The 24,739-nt window shown below is 40.4% G+C and overlaps 1 protein-coding gene and 1 long non-coding RNA gene across 3 annotated transcripts in view; one reads left to right on the top strand and one right to left on the bottom strand.

Moving 5' to 3' along the window:
* The first annotated feature begins 884 nt into the window (after positions 1–884).
* The window catches only part of SLC7A11 (solute carrier family 7 member 11), a 70,713-nt gene continuing 46,858 nt past the window's right edge, over positions 885–24,739 (top strand). Inside the window, exons 1-5 of one of the 2 annotated variants that reach the window (XM_039391270.1) lie at positions 885–1,020; positions 1,118–1,215; positions 13,916–14,141; positions 16,745–16,871; positions 20,811–20,926. In XM_039391270.1, the coding sequence (XP_039247204.1) occupies positions 1,213–1,215; positions 13,916–14,141; positions 16,745–16,871; positions 20,811–20,926 (472 nt within the window). In that variant the 5' untranslated portion in view covers positions 885–1,020; positions 1,118–1,212. Of the gene's footprint in view, positions 1,021–1,117; positions 1,216–13,040; positions 14,142–16,744; positions 16,872–20,810; positions 20,927–24,739 lie in introns of those variants that run through there. The other variant, XM_027729643.2, reaches the window with a different exon arrangement.
* On the bottom strand, positions 10,761–12,888 carry LOC120325304. The gene is made up of 2 exons (XR_005567230.1): positions 12,748–12,888; positions 10,761–11,691 (listed from the first exon to the last, which is right to left on the bottom strand). It is a non-coding gene; the product is annotated as an uncharacterized LOC120325304 (long non-coding RNA).

The raw sequence follows: 24,739 nt of genomic DNA, 5'->3' as shown, positions 1-24,739 counted from the left end.
CAGAAAGAAGAGGAAGATATTGCATCAAAGCATTAATCTGTTGATTTACAAGTGTAGCGAGATCAGTCTCTCACTGTACTAATGTACCACTTCCTCCTATCTACAGCTCAGATTGGCTCAGCCAAACTTTATACTTTGAGAGAGTTTTACCAAAAAAAAGCAAAACACTACTTATTTAAGGCTTTTCTGGAGGAATTAGTTTGAAATATTTAAGCACTACAAGGGTTTCTGACCTAAATGAACAGTGTAAGAGGCCCAGGGGTCTCCTTTAACTTTGGCTTTTTTTTTTTTTTTTCACCTGAGAAAACTTAATGTAATAGATAAAATGTGCTATAATCGGTCTCTCAGAAGCCCCATTCAGAAATTTATCTTCCTCATCTTTACCTGACCGCTACTTCCTGAGGAATTTGAAGGGGAAGTGTTGAAATGTTCATAGTTTAAGTGTGTACAGATGTCAAATTGCTTTGTGAATGATATTGAACAACGTTAATGGGGGGAAAGCTTCCTATGATAGAAATTAGTGAAGATCAAGATGTGGGGTTTTTTTTCCTCTTTCTTTTTTCATATATTTCCTTCAAGTGGTTGAAAAATACATCTAAGAAAACTTCCCTCTAAACTGAAAGGAAGCAATTTAAAGAGCAACAGAGTGTGGAGTTTTAATATGAGCGGATGGTCTAAAATAAAAGAAATTTTAAGCTAAAATAAAGAAAACATCTTTTTTTTCTTTTTTTTTTCTCCAGAGTTGAAGTATGTCTCAAAAGGTCTTATGCAAATTCATGGTGGAGGTGTGTTCTGGCAATTAAAATAGTGATAATTCAGATGCAATTTTTGTGTAAAAACTCTTGGGACTGCAGCTGGAGCCAGCTCTCTGTGTCCTGCAGGTGGATGGTGTTTGTTGCAGATCCAATTTGCCAGGCTGTGAAGAACTGTGATGGTGGCATTGAGCTGGTGCAGAGCAGTTAATGAGGGAACCAGAAATTACTTCTTTGTTATGAAAAGAGATGTTCCTAGAAGAGAAAGGTGAATAATACCAACTCAGCATTAACCTCAGACCTCTGGTCTCACTTTTTCCACCAGAAAATAAACCTTGCTATTTTTTCTTTCTTTTAACTTTTAGTTGAGAGTGCACCAAGAGAACATCAGGTTATCATGCACAGGCCTCAACATGAAGAAGTATGGGACTAATTGATTAAACTACTCAAACCTGGAAAAATGGTGAGATCTGCTAGTTACAATGTTTGTTTCTCTGATTTTCTTGCCATACTCAGACAACCTACTGTGTGTGAATAATACTTCTAGAACTGGGCCAAACTGTGATGCCATTAATGTTTTGGAAATGCAGATGAAGGTGAAAGCTGGCCAGCTGATGGAATGAAGCTGCACAGTGTCCAAAAGCAGTGGTGCTGCGTTCTGCCGTGATGAAGGTGTCACTTTGGAGGCTGCCTTTTAGTGTGATTTATCCAAATCCATTTGTATTTTATTTCTGTCTGCAGTGGCTTTGGATGCTAACCCAAAGGTGTTTTTAAGACTGGGGATAGGAGAGAATGGAGAGATAAGCATGCCACAGTTGAATTGTGTAAATGAGCAGTTGAGACCCTGAGTTGTTCCAGTGGTTATGTGATTTAATACTCTCTGCATCGAGTGAGATTCACTTCGCAGTCTGCATCCTCAGAGTCTGTTGTGCTAGATGCGTCTGTTAAATGACTTGCAGCTTCCTTTATGTGCTGTTCCAAAAGGGGGAAAATATATAGAATAGGAGGGGGGAAAAAAATATTTTATTACAGGATAGAAGGAAGGGAAGATTAAAAAAATAGAAAGAACAAACCTTGCATTTGTTAGTTGGCTGTTCATGCTAATCCTCTTTAACACACACGTGACTTTGGCTGGAAAACCTCTCGCATTTTTCAGTCTGTTGTGAAGCAGCGAGCTTAGTGACAGTCATAAGAACCTTTAAAAATCTTAAGCAGTTTCTAGACCTTCTCAGTGTCACTCTCTGACTCTCTAGGCTGGCAGACAGGCTCTGCTCAGAGACCTAGGACCAAATGATAAATACTAACCCTGCTTCTGCATATTTCAAGTACTATGACTACTGGTTCAAAATGACATGTCGGAAATGGATGCGTGGATTTTAATGCCATTTTTGAAAAGAGACTTGAACAGAATTTTTATTTTCGAAGTGGAATTTAATAATTTGTAGCATGTGCCATAAAAAACATACCCTGGAATTCCCTGATTTCAGCTGCTAAGGCACTTCAGGGGAGTTACTACAAGTCCTGAAAGGACAAAGCAGACCATAACGATGAAAGCTTTCCCTCTTGACTAACCACAGAGATAACAAATAAAAGAAAAAAATGTAGTACAATAGAACTTTATGTCTCTTAAATTGTCAAAGTTGGAGTAGGTTCATACATTGGCATTTTGCAGTATTTATCCAAATTAATTTTAGATGTCTTGATGAGCTGGATTTTACTACCATATATGCCCAGAGCCACAGACATGGGCTTATTTCAGTTATTTTTTCTTTAACTATGGGCTGACTGAGAACACTTTCATAAATAATTATGGTTGATATGGTCTAACAGTATGGACAAACTATATGACAAGGGGTTTAGACCTTAAAATGAAACTATTACCTTTTATAAGTCAGAGGAAAGAACAAAAACCTAGAAAAGGAAGAAAATGGTCAGCTTTGGGTTTTTTATTCCACCATTATTTTTTCAGTGTCATCTAAGCATAAGAACTGAAGAGAACAGCTGCCTGCTTGAAATTATACTTTATGCTGAGCTCAAGTGAAATTTATTTTTATCTCTTTGGTGGAATCATACTGTCTTTATTTTGCCTAAATTTTTAAAATAGTGATACTGATGAATTTTCATTTTGTATGATTCCTTTCATATTGTAAGAGATGAGATAGGTAGCTGTCTGGAAACACGAAAAAAATAATTTAGCTCTTCACAGATCTCATCAAGTATGAGACCTTGGGTTTTGCTGTGTATAAATGCTTCAGTTAGATTAGTTGGGAGTAAGCATAGTAAACCTATAGAAATTGAATGGAGGGTAAAACATGGAAAATATAACTGAAAAGATCTAGTTTGTGAGGTGGTTTTGAGACAAGATGTCGTGAATTAAGAGGTTGTATTTTGTCATGCCAAGGTATTGTCTTAAATCAGACTGATTAATTCATGCTGACAGACTCTTCTTGCTACTTGATTTCCAGGTCTTAGACAGTATTAATAAATTCAGTGGCAATTTTAAGACCGTGCTTTATAAATGTAAGTGTGTCATCTATAGTTTCATGCTCTGCTTCTTTATCAGCTCAAAAGGTCATATTTAAAATTCACATGTGCATATGAATTTAGGACAAATTTAGTTTTTCCATGTAAAATGATGCAGTGGGAGTGATTAAAAAGCATCCTGGCAAGTGAGACGTCATAAGCAGAGGAAAAGCACTTTGGGAATGTGACCTTGAGAAGCCAGGGAACCTGGTCCACAAATCCTACTACCACTAAAATTCTGATGGCAGGTAGTAAAACTCAGTGCAAATGTTGATTTGTATTTGAAGTTATTTTTTTAAAATGAAGTAACAGTAAAGCAGTGTATGATTGCACTGAGATAAACCTTCAACTCGGTGATATTTGGAAGATAAACCTTACAAAGGGACAATATATGAATGGAAGCAGCCAGGCAGGCTGGGGGAGTGGCCATCAATTTATGCACACAACTGCATTTTCAGCATAATTAGCTGTCTAATTGAGCATTATAATTTAACTGACACATTTAAACATGTAATTTATTTGAATGCACACTGCTTGGAATCTATTTATAATGTTTGCTCTTCAGGATGGCATCAGACTTAAGAAAATGAAATTATCCTTCTGACAGATGGAAAAAGACCCAAAATAAGTATATTGAGGAGCCCTGAATGCAAATAAATGTCTGTAATTTCAAGTCAGAAGAGGAGCATGGAAACAGAAAAGTCATGCAGAGAAAGTTAAATACTGAGCATGACTGTAAAGACATGACTTAATTTTAAATACAGTATAGAGATGTACTGCCCTTGGTATTATCAGGTTATTGTGCAAATCTGACTGGTTCAGCTGGCAACTGGGTAAGAAAGAGATTTTGGTCACTGAGAGGTTTTAAACTACACATCTGTCTTGTCCTCAGGAAAGAAGCATCCTTTTCTCAACATGATGGATATTGCTGTATAGATATGGCTGGCTCTTTTCATACCTGAACAGGAACAAGGGCATGTCATCCCTAGACTCTGTCAATAGAGAGAGAGAGTAGCCTGTCAGCTGCTTGCAGAGAAAGAAGCCAAAGTCCCTTCATTCATGGTTGCACACTCCCTGGTGAGACAAAATTTCATTTTCTGGGTGATAGCTAAGCACCTAGACCTTCATTATCAAGAAAAAAAGCCAAACTAATGCATAGTTGATTTTGTTCCCAGATTTTTTTTTATTTTTTTTTTTTTTTAGCTTCAGGCTTTATTTTCTGAACAAAATAGTTGTAGGTTTCCTTTTAACCCAGTAAACTTTTGTAGTTACACCTCATTATATATTTTATGGTGCTGAGTTTGAATCTGCTGCTTCAATTACAGAAACTGCCAATAAACATATGAAAATCCAGAATACAGAGGCTGAAGCATTCCTGCTTTGTAGCTTTGGAATTACTTCTGCATACTCTGACATTTTCCCCTTAAAAATGAAGCATAGTAATACCTACAGTTATGGAATGCAAGACAACTAATGCAGAAGTTTGCTGCCAAAATAGAGAAGAAAACTTTTTAAAACCTGAGGTTGGCACAATTCCTGGCTTTTCTCCTCACCTTTCCCTCTGCTCTCTGCCCTCCCAAGTCAGTAATTACCAGAAAGGAAAAAGAGGAATTAAATGCAAGGCCATGCAAGAGGAAATAAAAATGTGTGAGTCTTTTACCCCCAGAAGAGTTCACTTATTAGGAGATCTGGAAGTTTATAGAGGTGGATTTTGCATATCTGGATAGATGAGGTAGAATAAGCTCAGAAGATAAAACCAAAACAGGGTATGTAAAAGGCTCTCTCAAATCCTGGAGACACCCATCTATCACTGTGTTGGTGCACAGGTTCCCAAATACATGGTTGCTTGTGCATGCCATGCAGAAGACAAGAGGAAAGGGAACTCTTCCAGGAAAACTTCATTTAGCCTGCATGGGGAGATGAAGGTAGTGTTAGGAAGATGGACTGTGACTCAGAGCATCGTTTCTCATTTCCAGTTCTCTGACCGACAGTTGTAGGGACATTGAATTTCTATTTTGTTGCCCAGTGTGTTCAGAATAGCTCTTGTCAGGAGAAGCAATATTAGAAATATGATGCGAAATACATTATAGAAAATAAAATTCTTTACTACTTTGACCTTTCAGTCCTTTACATTGTGTTTCATGGTGATATCCTCCATTCTGTGAAGATTAACAAGGCTGGCCATACAAAGAGGAGAGTGCTTCAGAAAGCTCTCTGCTCTGGTTATGGGATTTGTTGGAACTTTTGGGTTAGTGCCTCTTCTATTCTTCCTTGATGATAAAGCCTTTCTCACTTAGAAGGTGAGGACCAGTGGAAGGAGAGAATCAATAGAATTACTCCCTAATTACCTGAAATAAAGTAATCATATTTCTCATTCTTACTGTGCTTAGAGAAAAATGAGAATTCCTGCCTTTGTACTTCGAGTCGAGTTGACTCTGTGCTGGTGGGAAGGAGATGCAGCATCCCCCAGAACAGGTTAAGGAATGGCACCAATGCCAAAAGGCAACCTGGGAACTGCTGCTTCCTCACCAAGATTTCTGCTTGTCTCTGCACTACTGTGGGCACACAAAGCTGGCTCAACTGACTGGTCATGTCCTCCTCCAAAGAGTAAAACTGGCCCGAGGGGCAGGCAGGACAGGAGAGGCTCTGAGTTAAGCTGCTTGGCTTGGTGTAGGCTTAGTTGAGCTATGTGGGATAACGATGGGGATCTGGGTCAAAGAGTGAATTCTGCATTATTCCTGGAGATTCACTGAGACCTGAGCATTCATTACCCCCTGGAAAGGGGCATGGAAAAATAAGGAAAAGTAAGAAGAAATTTGGAATGGCTTCTACTTTAGTTCAGGCTTTAGAGAGTGTGCTTTAGGTTGGAGAAAAGGTGAGAAATAAAGATCAAAAACTAAAATAAAGCAAGAATTAATGGCAAGATATTCTTTATGTACCAGATTCATTGCTGTCGTGTCTGAGGAGATGCCTTTAAATCTATGTTTGTTTTCAGAAAGCTGAATTGGGCTATTTTCCCTAGTTTCTCTGGAAGGGTTTTATAAACTGAAGTTGTTAGTAAAAAGTATACTCAGATGATTAGCATCATCTCTCTGCTTAGCCTATTCTCCTGTCCAAGTAAATATTTTTTTTCTTTAATTAGGAATAAATAAAACCCTACATTGGGTAACCTGAAGAGAAACTGATACAGGAGCAGCTCAGTTTCCCCTGATTTAAATTTCTGTGGTACTTTGACCTAATCATGTGTAAGTGTTCACATGATTTACAGTGCAGCATCTTTCTGTACTCCCTCTCTTCAAGCCTTCTGTATTGCCACAGGAGTGAGTACCTGTTATAGGGAGGTATTGTGCTACTTGGAAATGACCCCAGTTAACTTCATGTGCTGTTTTGACTCAAGAGGAGTGAGAGTCTTTTATTCTGTTGAATCCCTCTCTGCCACCATCCCTGTGAGGGGACAGTGAGGGGCCTGGACCCCCTGGAAAAGTGTGAGCAATACTGATTATATTCATTTATTTTAAGGCAAGAGTCCTCAAAGTGTGTAATTTTAGAATCTTCTCAACTCTCTTCTTTGAAGTGCAAGCAAAGTACTAACAAAGAAGAATAAAACTGAGGTTAGTGTCGGTTTTGTTGTAAAAGAGTCTTTGGTAAGAGTAGAGGCATTGGGTAGAAAAGCTTTCTGTCTTAATCTTTGGACTAGATTAAATGTGGGAGGGATGGAAAAATGCTGGAATTGGTGCATTATGCACAGAGTTGAGCTGTTGGCTGTTTTTAAGCTTATATGTGAAGAATGGGTTAGAAATATACTTAGAAATTCATGTCACTACTTCTTGTTGTCCTGGAGACTGGACTTCTGAGACGCTGGGTAAACTGGACCAACTCACTGGGGAGGGGAAAGAGGGCAGATTTCTGACATGGTAGTTGTTTTGCACAACATTTTAAAGTCCAGAGTAGACAAGTCAGAAATACCCTCATCAAGACTACACACAGTGTGCATCTGCTGTACATTGTCTTCAAAATCTTCTTACTAAATGTCACAAAACATGGTAAAATTGCTGTGCTTGAATAGACAGTGTCTCTGAAGAACAGATTGTGAACGTGGAAAACAGGAACTTCACTTTCAAAGAAGAAGCAGAGGCTGACCTCAGCACTAAGATGCTCCTCTCTATTGAAATGTGAGAATAATATATGGGGCTGCACTAGTACAAACCGCTGAAGCACCTTGGCGGCGCTCCAAGCAAGCGCTTTTTCTGATGGAGTTCTTAATACTTCAAGAAGACATAGTATGGGCATTTAGATGCCAATAAAATGATTCCCTGTAGGATCCATAGGCTTCATTTCAGTGCTAAATTACGATGGCAGTGTGAATGATTGACTGCCAGTCATTTCTGTGCACACATGTGCTTTTGCTTATCTGCAGTTTAAATCCCTTCTTGTGGTAAACTCTGTCACTGCTTCAACCCTTAATTGAGATGCTTCTGTCCATCTTTATTGATGAAGATGTTGTGCCATTGCTCCTGATGCTAAAGAAGCCCTGACCTGATGCTGAAGAAGGAGCTTATTGACTGGAGCCTGACCTTATTACATTCATGACCTGCACAAGGCCCCAGCCAAGACTTTTTTGGTTTCCAGGCATAAAAAACCCCTACATTAAATGAACAAAAAGAGAAATCCATAGGTGCAACTATTGCTGCATATGGCAATTGTGAGAGGAGTGAGAACTAAATGGGACCTAAAAGTCCCATTACAATTATTCTTGGGTAAGAGTGTAGTTTTCTGTTTAGGGAAAATCAAATAACTTTGCATATATGCTCCATCTAATCCAAGTTTATGCAACAGAAGGGGAATGAGCTTGCTTAATATGATGGGAAAGACAGGTGACCTTCTGTTAAGGGTGGGAGTAAGGAACTGCAGTTCAGATCCAAGGGATCTGAAAGATTTCCCCATTGAGTGCTCAGTAAATTAAAACTTTGCTTAAATTCTTGAACTCCCTTCTCCAGAATTTTGCATGCATTATTTTCGTAACAGAATTCACTGGCTGAATCTGCCTGCCACACCCGTGAATTGGGATAAGGTAACCCTTTTAAAAAAAGAATGGTTTGATTTATAGTGAAAAAAAACATGACTCCCAGAAAGTTCAGCACTTGGATAAATAGAAGAGTAATCCAAATGGATAGATGATACTGTATAAATTGTATGAAAAATACAATAAGAGTGAACAAGAAGTGGTTAAAGAGCCAAGTTTAAACCTGATAATCTATGTAGCTGTGGTATGTTTTCTTTATAAGCTTTTTATCTAGTGTGAAGAATTCTCATACGAAAAATGGGAAAATGGGGTAGAAAGCATACTCAGTGCTAATTCTGTCTCTATCTTGATTTTTTCCAAAGACAGTTTTTTTCTGAAGTGCCAATTAATTCTGTTCACATGCCCAGCCTAGCCTGAGTCAGCCCAAGTAAAATCCTGACTCCCTGAAGCTGCCAGCAATCTTACCATCGTGCCAGGTATTCAGCACATGCAGTTTTGATGGAAATTTACTCTGAGGTCTTGATTTCTTGAGTGTCATGAGGTATCTCAGTGTTTTCATCCAAAAGCTGAGGAACAATAACATAGGGACTCTGAGAATTGTTGTCTTATTCTGCTGATGAGAAATGCAAACACAGAAAACTCAAGAATAATATTTATGTACAGCACTGCTTAGGTTATGAATACATATGCCCTGAATATGAAAAATGAGGTGGTATAAAACACACTCATGTTTTCACACACACAGGCCCTCAGTAAAAATCGTCTTTCTCTCACGAGGAGTTTTCTTGCTTGGTACCAGGTACTAATGATTCCTGTCTGCTTAAAAAAGATCCATTAAACTGTCAAACCATCAGGCAAAATCATCATGTCTTTTGAAATAGAGCTTTAATAGGGAGAAAAATAGGAAGGATTTCTGAAATCCCTTTTTTTTTTCTTTTCTATTCCAGCCGAAAATTGACTGGCAGCTATCAGCAAATGGGAGACAGGGAAACTTTCAGAAGTATTTGCCTTCTAGACTGCTATTGTTGTCTGCAGTCTTCTTGATACCAGATTTCTGTTTGTTTCCTGCCTTTTATTGGAAGCTTTTGACTGAAAATATAAGAAATAATATTTGAATTGCTTTTGGATTTCTTATAGTGGTTTTATCTTATTTTTTAAGCCTGTAAGCTGGATGTGTATTTCATTCCTTCTCAGTTTTTGTTTTGCTGCTAAATATCATCTTTGTATTCAGCACAAAGTGGAATGCAAAATAATTAGGCGAGTAATTTGTAAGTCTCCGACTACAAAATAACACTCCCCCTAACATTCTCAGTAATTCCATTTTTAACTAAAGCTTTGACCTGTAGTAGAGATAATAACAAATTGTTTCAATCTTCTCAGAGTTCTGTTTGCATTATAACTTAAAAAACCCATCCCAATCTGCTGAGATTTTTGTTACTTCATGATGATTTGTTCTCACTTAATTCCCAAGGACACCTTAGTTCTTAAATGCTTACAGATTATTTTTTCCCCCCTAACTCTAGTTAAACTCCTCCTCAGCACTACAAAGGGAGCAAAAATCCCCAGTCAAAACTTTTTGATGCTAGATTATCTACATGAAACAAATACTTTTAGGTATTTTGCCATCCTTTGACATTTGAAACCAGACTACCGCCTTCCTACAGGGCTGCTTTCCGAGGCTCACAAACAACTCGGCATTATACAGAGAAGACTCAGATCAGTTTTCTAAACAACATTTTTCATGCCACACCACCCACATAAAAGAGTTTGGGGCTTTCCTCGCCTCTTCAGTCTTGCTGTACTTCCTCTTTTATTCCCGTGTCTCCAGTCAGCGTGGCAATGTGTGGCCTGGAGGCCTGACTTGTGACTCCTTGGATTTGTTGGATGCAATAAGCTGATATACAAATGCCTGGAAGGATTGTCAAGGTATGCTCTCTACACCTAGAAATTGTGGGTTTTGTGGGCTTGAGAAGTGGGAACTCAAGTTCAGGCTTGAATTTTAGGTCCTTCACTCCGCTGTGTTTCTTGTAGCATTAGCATAAAAGGGAATGCTCTGTGTGTGTGTGTGTGTGTGTTAGCATTTCCCAGGGAAAATATCAAAATTATAGCTCCTTTTGAAAGATGGAGCTGTGTCCTGGTATCAGCACAAGCTCTACGAGTGTGGTAAATGGGGGTGACCCTGTGTCAGGACTGTTTGGGTCTGTGAAACACTGTAGTACCATTATTCTGTGTGATGCTCGAGCATTGAGTAGTGAGGTGCAGCTGACAGAAAGGTTGTTCACACCGTGACAGGTCCTGTGCACCAGAGCCCACCCATGGCAGCAGGCAACCAGCCTGGGGAGATGAACCTTTCTGCTGGTGGTTTAGGTCTTTGCTGGGTATAGGTGTAGGACGACTTGTATGAACTGGGAAAAAAAAAAACAAGTGGAGAGAAACAATAAAAGGCTGTGCACAATGCCAGCTGCTACAAGAGGCTGAAGGTTTATTTTCAGAGTATCATTTTTAGAAACATTGCTTCAAATAGTTTCAGTCTAGAGAAAACTGCACCTTATACCTTTTTGTTCTGTTTTTAGAGTGAGTTTTTATGGAAGAATGGGGCTGTTCTGGGTGTTGGACAGGTTAAGCCCTGCGTTTTCAGAAGAGCTCTCTGAAAAGACACTGAACCTTGTCTCTTGTGTTTGCATAGTGGTTCTCACTCTGTGGTGAATAATTCAAATAAAAGTGATGGTGGGCTACAAATAATCAGAAGAGATTTTGTGAGTATACTGTGTAATGGGGGCAGCAGACAGTTACGAGCCTCTTCCAGCTTCATGCCCTCCTTAGGACTGAGCTCAGGTGATGGAAAATTCTCATGAAATTTCCAGAATATAACAAATAATCCCCCAACACCAAATAAACATTCCCTACCCTGGGTGGAACCGATAATTGGAAGTAAAGCTGGAACTCGAAGGAGAAAAACTGCTCCTATTTTTCTTATTTTTAGTGGGTAGCATTGAGAAGCAGTGTGCACAACAGTACTCACGGGGGAGGCTACAAATAGCGAGGTCAATGAGTGAGCTGCCAGTAGTTAAGAAAAAGAGTCTTCTGCATCCAGCCTTCCTCAGGTCCCACCTTCTAAGTTCCTCTGGGAATTTCATGTGGTCCTAAGCTTTGCATGCATGCCATCTGATACCACAGAAGGAGCAAACACCCTTTTCCCTGCGTGGGAGAGCGTTAATTGCTATGTCCGAAGGGCAAACATGTATTCTTCTGGCCAGTGATCAAATGATACTTGAAAGCCATTATACTGCCCAACATTTGTACTGGATGGCTCTTGCAGCCAACTGGATTGCTGGGAGCTGCCTCAGGATTGTCTGGTTATTGAGCTTTAAGTTTGATCTTGGAACCATCTTCCTGTGTAAATAAAGGATAAACACCAGTTAGAAATGATTACCTCAAAGTAGTAGATGTTTGAAGATGTCATGTGTTTCTTCATTAATGAGCCTTTGAAAATTAAAGGTCATCAGCCCAGTCCATGTCTGTAGTTAATGCTTTTTGCTGGTTTGATTTGATGTAGTTGCCTAATCTTGTTGGGGGGCAGTGTGTGAAATGTGCATCAGGGGAAAACAACTTGCCATAGCGTGCCACCTGGTCCTGGCTTTGCATGTAACTACTTCCTCGAAAACCGGCTGTGAGAAGATCCCGCCTGCCGTCGGTCTGTGCAGTCACCAATAGCACATACTGGAGGGACGGTCACTTCCCAAAAAGGTTGGGCACTCAGTGCAGTGACAACAGGAGTGTGGGCTGTACAGGGAAGTGGGGGATCAGCTGCTGAGCATATCAGTAGATGAGGGAGAAGTAGATATGTTCAGAAAACAGGCAAGCACTACTTGACTGCTACGCAGTCAAAATCTACAACCACTTTGCTTTTTACCTGTGTGCATTTAAACCAGATAAGCTTTTTTTTTGTGCCTTCTTTTATCTCAGTGCCAACTATTACAGGTGAGTTATAACTGAAAATACGAGGCTTTAAAAACACTGAAGTTTTACAGCTGCAGCGTGTTGATAGTCCTGGATTTCCTCTTTCTCACATGAATTTGAAAGCACAGTTGTGCTCTGAGCTCAGTGCCTGCTTTTTGAATGATAAAATGGTTTAACTTATCTTATTTTCCCTGTCAAACCTGGGTACTAATTAAGCAATACCTGTAAGAGCAGTAACTGCAGCAGTAATTTCTCACTTCACTGATCTAATCTGAAGCCATGAGCAGCTACAATAGCTATATGCCAGGAAGGATTTGTCCCCTCTGACATACATTGCACAGCCTGTCCCTTGATTAGGTCACAAGTATTTGAAGACTGTAGATTTTTGCGTTATTTTGGGGAAATGCACCTCTTTTTAACAGTTTAATTGCTCAGGTTTGAATTTGAATGACCAGGTCGTGAAACAAATGTACGTATGCATCTGATTACCTGTTTATGGGCTCAGGGAAGCTCTGCGACAACAAAAAAATCCCATGCTGATTCCTGAGCTGCTGGAGATCCCGTGCTCTAGGGTGTTGCCCTCCTGCTGCCGGATCACACGCTCGAGTCGGCCGTAAACTTTAATTATAATTTTTTAAGGAGAAGTGGTGTTGCGGTGCTGCTTACCGACATCCTGGAAACAAGCTGCGCATATGAAAATCACCCTTCTGTGGAAGTAACCCCTGGCTGTTCTTTAGGCTGATTGGGGGGTGTTGCTAAGCAACTCGGGGTAACACGGGGGCTGTATTATCCTTTAGGTAGGTCCTGGTCCCAACACAGATTTCCGAATAAGTAACATAGACGTGGGGAGAGACTGATCAAGGGCAACACAAGAAGTTCAGCCCCTGCAAACTTAACTTTTTTGTTAAGAGTTTTTCGAGAATGAAATTGGATTAGACCCAGAGATGACGTATCCTGTTTGATTTCTTTTCCCCTTGCGCTCTGACGAGCTTTATGTTTAGGCAGGCTTTTGTTTCTGGCTGCGAGTTGCTTTAAAAAAAAAAATTGGGAGCGTGTCTCGGGGTGTCGAGGGTGACGTGCTTAGCTTGATTGGCCAGGTTTGGCTCGGTCTGCTTGCGAGTCCTTTGTTCTTCCCACCACCCTCAGGTCAGTTGTGCAACATGCCCCTACGGTTCAAGAAGGAAAAAAAAAAAAAAGGAGGGGGGGTGGCCGGAAAAAAGTGAAATGCTGAGTAATGCCAGAGTTTTCTCAAATGGCTGATGCAAACCTGGAGAATTTGCATCATCATTCAGCTGGAGTAACTTGGTATGACAAGAGCTTAAATACAAGTCCACGCGGAAGCTGAGCTGGTTTCCAATGATAGGGCAGTACCAGCTCACTGTGTGAAAGCGCAGGTGTTCCTGAGCCAGGCTCCGATCGCAGGAAGGGCTCACATACTCTTTAGGAGCTTGTTACCTGTGCGTAGGAGCAGCTGGAAAGATAAGAGAGGACAGAGGAAGAGACAAAGTAGTTGGCTACACAGAGAGGGGGGGAAAAAAAAGCCTTGAGTTCCTGCTGAAAACTTTTCTGCCTGTGCTTGCCGTCAGTGTGCTGGTGGCACTGTAGCATGCCTAGGAAAGCTGCTCTGCCCACGGTCTCTAATGGAAGCTACTTGCAGGGGCAAGCTAATGGCAGGTTGTCCTCTCTGGACAGCGGACAGCCAGCCCTGGAGGGAAAAGTTGTGCTGAAGAAGAAAGTGACGCTTTTGAGGGGGATATCCATCATAATTGGCACTATCATTGGAGCTGGCATCTTCATCTCTCCCAAAGGCATCCTGAAGAACACAGGCAGCGTGGGCATGTCCTTGACTGTCTGGACAGCATGTGGTATCCTCTCACTTTTTGGTAAGTCCCTGCAAAGTTTCTAATTGGTCCGGAGGGGCGGCCGGTGGATTATCGTGATTATTTGTCTGATTTTACTATTGGATAGCAAGTCACAGAGCAGAGCTTGAGGACCAATGGGGCTACAGAAGGTTTGTGGAGGGCGCAAAGATCTGCAGCCCCTGCCCACCTCACCCCCAGCACCCAGCTGGTGAAAGTTGGAAGCGTAAATTATTGTTTCTTATGGGTCCCTAAAGGAACAGGAAAAGCAAATGTTCGTTTTATGCAATAAAATGTGCTGTATGTATAATATTTTTCTCCTGTCTGTAAGAGGTAGTTTACGTTTGACTTGTAAGGCCCCCAGCAGCTGGAGATACGGGTCATGTGGCTTGAACACCACTGAAATGTTTAGACAGCTCCACTTAGTTCCCTAGAGGCTAGAGCAAGGTCTGAGAGGAATAATTCCCACTGTATGTAAGCTGTATTGGCATGAAAGGGAGCAAAACAATAACACTAATAACCCCTCTCCCCATCGCTTTACTTCATTCCTCACTCATGATGTTGCTTTCAAAGACTGGGCTACCACAAACAGTGCGTTGGAAGCAAATTTGTCATGGGAGTTTTATTGCCGGCCTGCTTATCGTGGGAGTTTTTACTAATTCTGTGTATTCTTGAAGAGTGTTAAATTCTGAAGAAGTCCAGTTCAGTTGTTCAGTACACAAAACCCCCATTCAGAGTGGAAAACCCCACCCCGGCCTCTGCGGGACAGAGGGTTCATTGACCTATTTAGTGAGTTAATCTCAAAGAAGCTGAAGAGCTAACATGAATATTGGCTTTATTTAAAACAGAAATGAGCTGTTTACTGGCAGGAGGTAAAGAGGACAAATAAGGACTAACACGTGTCTGTGTCTGCTTAATAGGTGGAACAGGCAAATGCCACCTTGTGTAAGTTGGCTCTGAGTTTTAGGAAGACACAGATGGTTTACAGGCTGAGCCCACCCAGGCCAAACAGACAGTGTGAGTTAGGACCCATTTGGGTCAAATGTTAAATGTGTTGGTACAATGTGCAGCATAATCTGTTGTATGAACATGGAAGTCCTGCCTGTAATCAAAATTCTCCTATCAAGAAAAGCCTCAGAATCAATTTGAAACTGTCAGAAGACCTTGGTCTTTTGATTTAGTCAACACAGAGTTTGCTTAAGCACCGCATTTTTGGCTGTAACTGTAGTAGTAGTGATTTTCTGGTTGTGAAGTAAAGTCTGTACAAAAAAAAAAGAAAAGAAAATCTCTTTTATGAGACAGAATTTGTAGCTCTAGACCTCTAGATATGAAGAATGTAATTTGGCCCAACAAAAGATACTATCTCTTTCTCAAAGTGGATCTCTTACAATTTTGTTTTTCTCGTGTCTTTTTGTTTTTGTTTTTTCCCCCTATGGTTGTTTTTAATTCCTCCATGACTCAATTATAGTTAAATCACACGTTAAGGTCACTTAAGGTCTTGCTGAGGCTGTGTGTATAACAGGTATTGAAACAATTTAACTTCATCCTGAACTTCCACAGAGGAGCCTGGCGAAAGAAAACCCAGCAATAGCTTTTTTTAATGTGGCTATAGGGATTCCTTTAAGTACACTTTCAGGTAAGCTGAAGAATAGATAAAAGCTGCCACGTTTTTGCAAAGCCCCAAAGCAAATGAGCAAGGATGGAATTTGTCATTATGTGGTTCAGCTTTAATGGGCTTGTACGTGTGATGTTTTGACAACTCTAGTTTTTATCTAAAAGTGTTGTGGCATGAAAGCATGCAAGGAACAGAGCTGAGATGAATTTGTATATGTTGCTGAGCTTAACTCTGTGTTGTACAGTGCTTACAAACTTTATTACTATTTTCATCTGGCTTCTCAGTCTCTTCTGAAAGGTCTACCTGTGTTTATCAGCTTTGGTACACTTCTCTGTTGATGCAGCCCACCCGTGGACCTGAGAATCCCCTGGCTTGGTGACTGAATGGTGGGTCCTGAGCTTTCACTGCATTTGTAGCACACAAAACCACTCCACTAGTGTTGAAAAGCCAGGGCTAAGCCATCCCCTGAATTTTGTATATAGTATATAAGGAGTACTCTCGAGGAAAATTCTTAATTTGCAGTTCCTGCTTCCGAATTTTTGTCAGTTGGTTGCTTTTGCCTGTGGCTGAGAAGAGGTAATACAGTCTTCAGGATTTTCTTCAGAGGTTGAACGAGGCATCTCTAAAGTTGAAAGGAGCTGAGCAGCCTTTGACAACAAGCAAATGTGTCAGAAAACTTTCACTTAGTAGTGGAGTCTGGCTGTCTGGGAAGTAGGGTAGCTGGTGTGACACCCTGCTTTGTTGTCCCTCTTCACAAGATGAAGATGAGTAACAATGCTTGTTGATAGTAAATAGCTTGTCCAGTGGCTTTACAAATAAATGTAACTTTATATATGTACAGTTTGGTCAACTGCATGTCTAGCTGAATGAATTGGGACTTACAAAATTGATTGGAAAAAATAAATCTATAAAAAGTAGGTATGATACCATGGCAGCTCTGTTGTTTGGCCTGTAAATGTTTTGAAAGGTATTTCTGGATGCCTCTTCTGATACCACAGTTTAATTCTCATAGGTGCCCTCTGCTATGCTGAACTAGGAACATGCATTAAGAAATCTGGTGGTCACTACACCTATATCCTGGAGGCCTTTGGCCCATTACCTGCTTTTGTGAGAGTCTGGGTTGAACTACTCATTATTCGGTAAGTGTAATGTGACTTTTCTGTTTCTTTTCTGATAGGAAAATGCTTTTCAGTCATAAAGAAAAATGTCCAATACATGATGGGCAAAACAAATAAATTATATCTTGATCAATTAACTGTGTTCTTTTAGTATAGTTGCTTCAGAGAGTTTAGAAATGTTATTTTGCTTGTCAGTATTGAAACATTCAAGAAGACGTGTATGAGGGAAATAAAAGATTCTAAGAAAACTACCTGCCACACAAATTAAACTACTTGCTTTAATTTTGCTAAGCTTACTGTATCCATTATTGTCACTAATAAAACCCATACCTAGATATAGTACAGTGGGAGAGGGAAATCACCTTTAAATTTTCTGAGTTTTGGCAGTAGCTTTTAGAGCAGTTGCTGTTGTCTGTGGACAGAGGAATAACTCCTGATGAAGCTATTGCCCAGCAGTGTTCAGAGTCAGGAGCACCATGTGTGCTTTATATGTCAGCCTGGATCCCCATTTTTTGCTTTTGTGGGGTGTTGGAGAACTTTTACTGTGAAAAGCACTAGCTGACCAAATAAAGCGACATTAAGTCTTCACATATCTAAAATGTCCAAAGTGGTGTTTTGGTTTGTGAGCCTTTGACGTTGTATAAACATAATGTAAATGGATCTTTGTATCAAACTCACATGTGGCCCTTTGAATTTTTCTTTTTATTTTTACAGTATTGCTGACGTTGGAGAGCTTGATACATGTAGAACAGGGCAACTCACTTATGCATAATGACTTTGGGAATGCTCCATCCCCACCTCAGGCTGGTTAGCACTCCTTTCCCCTCTCTTCCTCAATCAGCAGATTAGTCACAAAAGCACAAGCTTCATTTCGGATCACAACTATGTTTACATAACATTAACAAGTTCTAACGTAGATTATTGAGTTTAAAAGTGCTGACAGTGCTGAGTCATTGTGAATACATAAATCCTTATGTTGTTTCCGGAGGAAATAATTTTGTGTCAGATGGTCCCTCGCATCCTCCCCACCCACACATAACCTTTGAATTAACTGCGTAATTTCCATCAAGTGTGATGAAAGGGCAAATGTCTCAACTGTATTAACCTTCTGCCAAAAATGAAAATCAGGCAGAGGAATGAGACCTATGTTTTCACAGTGCTGTGAACAGCTATATCATTTCACGTCACAGAATCAACAAAAGAGAGCAGTGTTACAAATCCCCTTCTTAACCTGCACCTTGTTAGGCAGAGGGACCTTATTAACCCAGGCACAAACACCCACAAGAAACCAGGCTTCGTGAATTCTTCTCCTCACAAAATAATTATTTTTTTACGTATGACAGTGTCCCAGGAATGTAATGAAAATACTCTTAGTCATCATGATCTGCCCCACACCCAGAAAATAATCATCTTGCATGGGAACGAACATCAGTGAACTCTTTAATCAGCCAGAGAGGCAGCAAGGGAGGTGTACATGTTATAACTTGTGATGATCAGAGCAGCGCTGCCGAACCTCTGTGTAGAGTTTTATACCTGACTCCTGCATCAGGAAACTAATTGGCTGCTGCTATCAAAGAAGCTGAGACCAAATATCTGTCTATATTTGTTATCGGCAGATGAAGTTGTGCAGACACTTCTCAGCTAAGCTGTGTTTTCCTCTCAAAGATTGCAGGATTATCACACTCACAAGCTGGTGGAGCAGTTGCAACCAAAGTAAACATTTCCTACATATATCTCTACAGGCACTACTTTGCTGTGTAGAACACACTTAAACTCTGCCCACATACTGATTAAACTGTGCCTCACCTGCTGTTTAGTTATGCCTTGCTCCTCATCCAGTGCAAGTGTGAACTTTTTTTCTCCCCAAAAGTCAGGTTTTGAGTATTTTATAGATATACATACCTTGAAAAAAGTCCCAAACAACTAGTTTTCGAACAAGTGAAGATGACCATGTGACTGCATTGTCTGTAGTCTGTGGTGGTTGCTAAATGCAGGCTGGGTAAAAGTGCACTGCCAGGTGCCTGACTCACCTGTGGTATTTGTTGTGGCGCTGACCTGCTCCTCCCTTGGTGGCATTTTGTGTCCTTCCCCCTCAGTGAAAGCTGCTCATGTGCTTTCTATCTGCTGCTGAGCACAGAGCTATTGAGGGCTGCCAGCCTGCCTGTAGGATTGTAGTCAGAAGGAAAAGCACAGAATCACTGAGGTTGAAAAAGACCTCCATTAACTCAGCACGGCTGAATCCACCACTAGGCTGTGTCCCTAAACAGCCCACCTGCACATTTTTTGAATATTGCTCCATTCTTTGAACTTCGACATCCACTGATTTACTGCACTGCCAGCAACATCTCCTCCCAGACATGGGAATGCCAGAGACAAAGCTATTTATTAGAGGTGTAATTTGGGAGCTATGATTTTAGAAACAGAGTGGTGCAGATAGCAGCGACTGCTTTTTTAAAAAGGCTTTTCCTTAAAATGGGAGGGGAAAATCCAAGTTCTGGGAAAAGGAACTGAGACTGAGGAAAAAAGTCTGTGACATCTCCAAAGATGTGACCTTTCATCTGATCTAGGGCACTTCAAACTATTTTTGGCAGGCTGCAGTATTTAAAAACTGGAGGCCTGGTGATTTTCTTATGTGAGTTAGAAATATTGCACCGAGGTAAAGTCCATAAATGTCTGTAAAAATCTAAGCAAAATTTGCAAAGCCATTTACTGGCCGGTGGGAGGAACATCCTCGTGCATGGGAGATGCACATGCAGCAGCCCTTGCTCATCCATGCAGAAACTTTCCGAGGAAGATACTTCTGCTCTTTGATGCTCTGCAGCTTGGTCCAATATAGCGTGTGACTTCTGGGTTGAGTGATAACATGAAGAAAGTGGGTTTTGTTTCCAAGGTGAAACTCCCTTGTGGAAAATTCCTTTGTTGTTCAATGGAGAATAACAACTTCTCTGCAGAATTTTTACCCTGCTGCATAGCATTTTTATCAAAGTGAGGTATTATTTTATTAAATGCTGTATATTTTTTCACAAGACATTTGCATGGACTTTGGTTTAACTCAGAAATCCTTTGAGACTGAATCATATGCCCTTTTGTCCTTACAGTGTGTGAGGTGTGTAATAAAGCACAGATGCCACCAGCTGTCCTAAGAAGGGTGAAAGTGTCCTCCCAAATGGAACGTGAACAGACCACTGGAACTGTAATATGCAGACAGTGTCTGATTCAAAGCTAATTTGCTATTAATGCGTGTCAGTGCTAAGGCTTCTGGCAAACAATTAGCTTGTCTCAAGGAGAAAGGCTGTATGAATATTATGGGCATTTCAAATTTGTAAATCCAACAACTGCTTGCTTTTCTTGACATTTCTTGATTTTATGGTAGGTGCTTTCTGTGCTCCATGGATTTTTGCTGTCACTTGCAGTGCTAGGAAGTTGTTCGTCAATAAAAGGGAACAAATTCTGTTTGTATTTTAGGAAATCCCATTTTAATTAATTTTTTTTCATTGTCTCAGAATTTCATAACAAACTTGGGTGGGTTTTTGGTGCTTCTTTCAGTAAACCAGAATTCTCGACTTGACTGAAACTAATTTCCTTGTGTCTCTGAGGGACGAGATATACCTAGCCACTAAAATTCAAACTGACTTTTATTCAGGGTTTCGCCCATGTAAGCCAGTTCTGGCTGTGTTCACTTCAAGCAAGTGAATAAAGATTTCTGTCGGTACTTTTCCTTTCTGGTTATGGCTGCTTTGCAGCATGGATGTAAGAAGTGGTCAGAGGTGTTGCTGTCAAGACCAGAACCTCTGAGCGATGCTACATTGAGAAACCACGGGACATGTCAGCACAGTTACCAGCAGGCACCAAAATTAAGGTCCACAGTTCAGTGATAGTGAAGTTACAGCATGATCCCATAAGAATAACATCTGTGGACTACTGCAGATTAATTTTGTTACTTTGTTGTTTTTACTCTAGCCCTGCTGCCACAGCAGTGATATCGTTGGCATTTGGACGTTACATTTTGGAACCTTTCTTTATGCAGTGTGAAATCCCAGAACTTGCGATTAAACTTATTACAGCTGTTGGCATCAGTAAGTATCGAATTTTAGGTTTCAGGGAAGGGTAAAGATTATAGAAATTGGGGGAAAAAAAAAAAGTAGTCGCTCTCTGAACAGGTAGTTGTTTGATGTGAATCATTAATGACCAGGCATCCAATGCCAAGGGCATCCACATGACATTTTGCCTGGTTATGTGTGTTTGTGAACAAATGCATTAGTAAAAAGAACAGCAGACTTTATTAATGGCAGGGAAGATCTATTGCCAAGGTTGATTCTGTTGCCACTGGAATTAATGGCTGCAGTCTCATTATTTTTGTGGAAGCAATTTCAGTCCCTAAAAGATGGTGAGCCGGTGCCAGAGATATGGAAGAATGATTACCTGCTTTTAAGTGCTTTGCTGTACCTCTGTTTTAGGAGGCAATTGAGTGCCAAGTATGATGCCATGAAGAAATGTAGTTCTCTTGAGTGCAGACAGGCGACATGAGATCATCTTCCCTAGTCCCACTCTTTCTGTCATGGCAGTAATCCTTGTCGAGGTGCTTGTGATTCAGGAAGCGGCAGCCCAGCTGTGGGAACAGGACACACAGCTTGGTGCACGGTTGTTACCAGCAACTTGTCCTATTCTTGCTAACTTTGCAGTTAGTGTAAGAGGGACCATTTAGGGTGACAGAAAGCTAATATTTGTAGTGGAAAGAGGGAGGCTGCCCTGAGTGCAGGAACTTTACGGTGTACCTGGGATGGTGTGGAGGGGGCATGAAATGAAAAAGCAGAAAGGGTGATGGGAATGGGACTCTGGAGCCTGCACCTGTAGCATTAGAGGCTTGTTTCCAGTTCTGTTTGGTCACTGGTGAGGATGCTCCTTGTGGGCACATATTGGCATTCAGCTGTGCTGGGAGGGGAGTGCAGAGTAGACCTGAGTAATTAGTAACAGATTGTTCCTTTCAGTTTGCTCAGTGCACATAACAGAAACAAAAGGACTGGAAAAAGGAATTAAGACATGCAAAATGATCAAAGGCCCACAGGAGACCCTTTCAGTTTTGCACAATAATAGGTTCAGATGACTTTTTCTTTCTTTGGGGTAAGGAGTTCAATTGACATTGAAATTTCCAGTCTCCAGGTTACTGTGGCTTTTTGTAGGAACTCTCTTGATAAGTTTTCCCTTCTGCTGGGAGTATTAAAAAATCAGTATGTGACCGCATTTCTTTCTAACTTAATTATGCACAAACTATAGGTTTCATAGGAATAATTGAATTAAGGGTTTGAATTTTGAGGTCAATGACTTTTTACAGCTACATCTGTCTAAAACATTTCAGTGCAGGATAAGGGTGAAACAGATGTTCAGTAACAGTCAAGGTCACTGAGACAGAAGGAATGTTAAGTGAGGACTCCATCAAAGCATTTTGTTAAGCGCGTGTGATTCAAGCACAATAGGTGAACAATTTGAAATATGTTTTTATTGCTTTTAATTTAAGTGAAAAAGAGGTCATAGCAGACTGCTCCTGTACAGAGTAGGTCTGTGGGGTGAGCTGACACTTCACTGAAAGAAGGGATTCTTGTAGAAAGCTTGCAATGATGAATGGGACAAAGCTAAGGAAAACAGTGGCATGACAGACTGAGGTTTTATCTTTATTCTTTGTAGTATGCTCTACAGTGGAGTTTCATTTGTAGTAGTCATAGAACTTCTGCTACACTTAATCTCAGTGTCTGACTGTTATCCTTGTATGGTAAGAATCAGCTGTTGTGGTGGTAATTGTTATCAATGTTTGGTATTGTGCATGTAGGCAGAGTGATAGGTAAGATTAAGGTGGTGAGCTGAACAGACACTTTGGAGCCCTGAAGATCTTATAATCCAATTTAATGGTGCCAAAAGTAGTGCTTGCTTCCCCTGCAAATTTTAAGTTAATCAGAAAGTGAAATGACATGTCTTTTGTCTTCTTATCCAGGCCTGGTCCCTTCTCTCTCCTTGCCTGATGAGCACTCGTGTATCTGTCTTTATTGCATGGGGGAAAGGCAGTGGGAAGCACCATTAAATTCTGTCCTTGGGTGGGACTTTGTTCTAATGTTTTAGTTTGTCGTTTCTCGTTATACTAGAAAGGGCAGGGAGAGATTTTGAAAAATCTTCAGGTGATCCCCGATCTCAAATACAATCACTACTATCTAAACAACTTCTTACAGATATTTGTCTAAACTGGTCTTAAAGTTTGCAGTGTGGGAGTTTTTAAAGCCTCACATATTATTGCAGCCCAGTTTTTTCCATCTTATCACAAGACAGCTTTTCTCTTTCCTTCTCCCCCCTCCACCTAAATCTTCTTTTATGCATCTTAAGCCTATTATTAAAAGGTTATCTGAGGTGGATGTGCCAGGACTGTGCTGAGGAGTGGCAAATACTATTGCTTCTCTACCAGCTGAGAAAAAATATTTCTCATAGTGGGGCTACAGCCCATTCTCCTTCCCATCATTCCCCTTCTGTGCCTCTACTGTGAAGAAGGAATGGTGATGCAGGGAAGATGTAGATCAGATGAGATTTAAAATGGAACTGCTGGAAATGATGACCTTTAAAAAATTCCTTATTCTTGCTTTATTATTTATAGAAAAAAGCATATGCTTGGCACAAAACACCCCTCAAAACCATACCTGTTCAGAGCAATCTTGAACAATATGTAGAGGCAAATTTTCTGTTCCACAGTATGCTGCTTTCATTTTTAGTTGTCATTATTATAATTATTTTTTTTTAACAAAACCAACCAACATGTCCAAACATTTGTATCTTGGTAGAGAGAAGGATACTTATGTGGAGTCACTTTTCAGATGCCACAGCCTTCTGGACCTCTAAAGCAAAACCTGCCTGTTCTTTTCAAACTTAGAAATCACTTAAATTCACTTGGTGCTTCTTAAGCAAGTCTTCATGAGGAGGAAAACTTAGTCAGATACTGGATATGCATATCACAGTCTATCTGTCGATCTGACAGAAACTTTTGCTAAACTCAGTCAATTTTAACTGTACCTGAAAGAAGAGGAGACATCTCTAAGATTTTTATTACATCATACATTTCATAGACTGTTAGAGTCACAGAATGGTTTAGGTTGGAAGGGATGTTAAAAATCACCTTGTCATGGGTGGGGACAACTTCCACTAGACCAGATTGCTCAAAACCCCATCCAACCTGACCTTGAACACTTCCAGAGACAGGATATCTAATTACTACAATTTTTATGAAAATAAATGGCGAGGTAGAGGAGAGAGAAGTTGGATGTGCCCCAGCACAGGGAAGGACAGCTGAAGAAAATGCAAGCAGGAGACCAGCCCTTCTAACTGCCCAGCTTTGCTCAAGTAGGGCGAAACAGCCCCAGGACACAAAGCAAAAGGGATGTTGTCCACCTTTGTTCTGACGCTGAAGATAGTCTTTTTAGGAGAAAGAGTTTAAAATTAATTTTTCTCTTTCAGTGAAAACTGGTAGACTCCTACATATTTATTGTTTCTTCCAATGAAGAAACATCCTATCACTGTGCCTATCATTGCAAAGCATGGTGGCAGTGCAAAAATGCCCTATATTCATATGTTGCTTTATTTGTATCTTTGAATTCTTCTTCTAATGCTAAACTTAAATATAGTGGTAACAGGAAGGGATAAATTGCACTGTGAAAGGTATTAAACTCTTCTATCGATATATAACCTGAGTAGAAACACATTAACTGAGCCTGTTCCAATCTTTCCACTTGGCCTCCGTATCAGAAAGCAGATAAAGAGGTTTCAGCTATTAAAAACTGTGAAACTGAAAGCTGGTTGCTAACTCACACATGTTTTTACACTCATTTATGTGTATTTTAGGCATTTTATGTAGCAAT

This window comes from Pipra filicauda, unplaced genomic scaffold (assembly GCF_003945595.2).
Source record: "Pipra filicauda isolate LSUMZ 115617 unplaced genomic scaffold, ASM394559v2 scaffold92_size2517590_pilon, whole genome shotgun sequence".
Taxonomy (NCBI): domain Eukaryota; kingdom Metazoa; phylum Chordata; class Aves; order Passeriformes; family Pipridae; genus Pipra; species Pipra filicauda.
The sequence above is the reverse complement of the archived record's forward strand: the minus strand, read 5'-3'. Positions and strand labels throughout refer to the sequence as shown.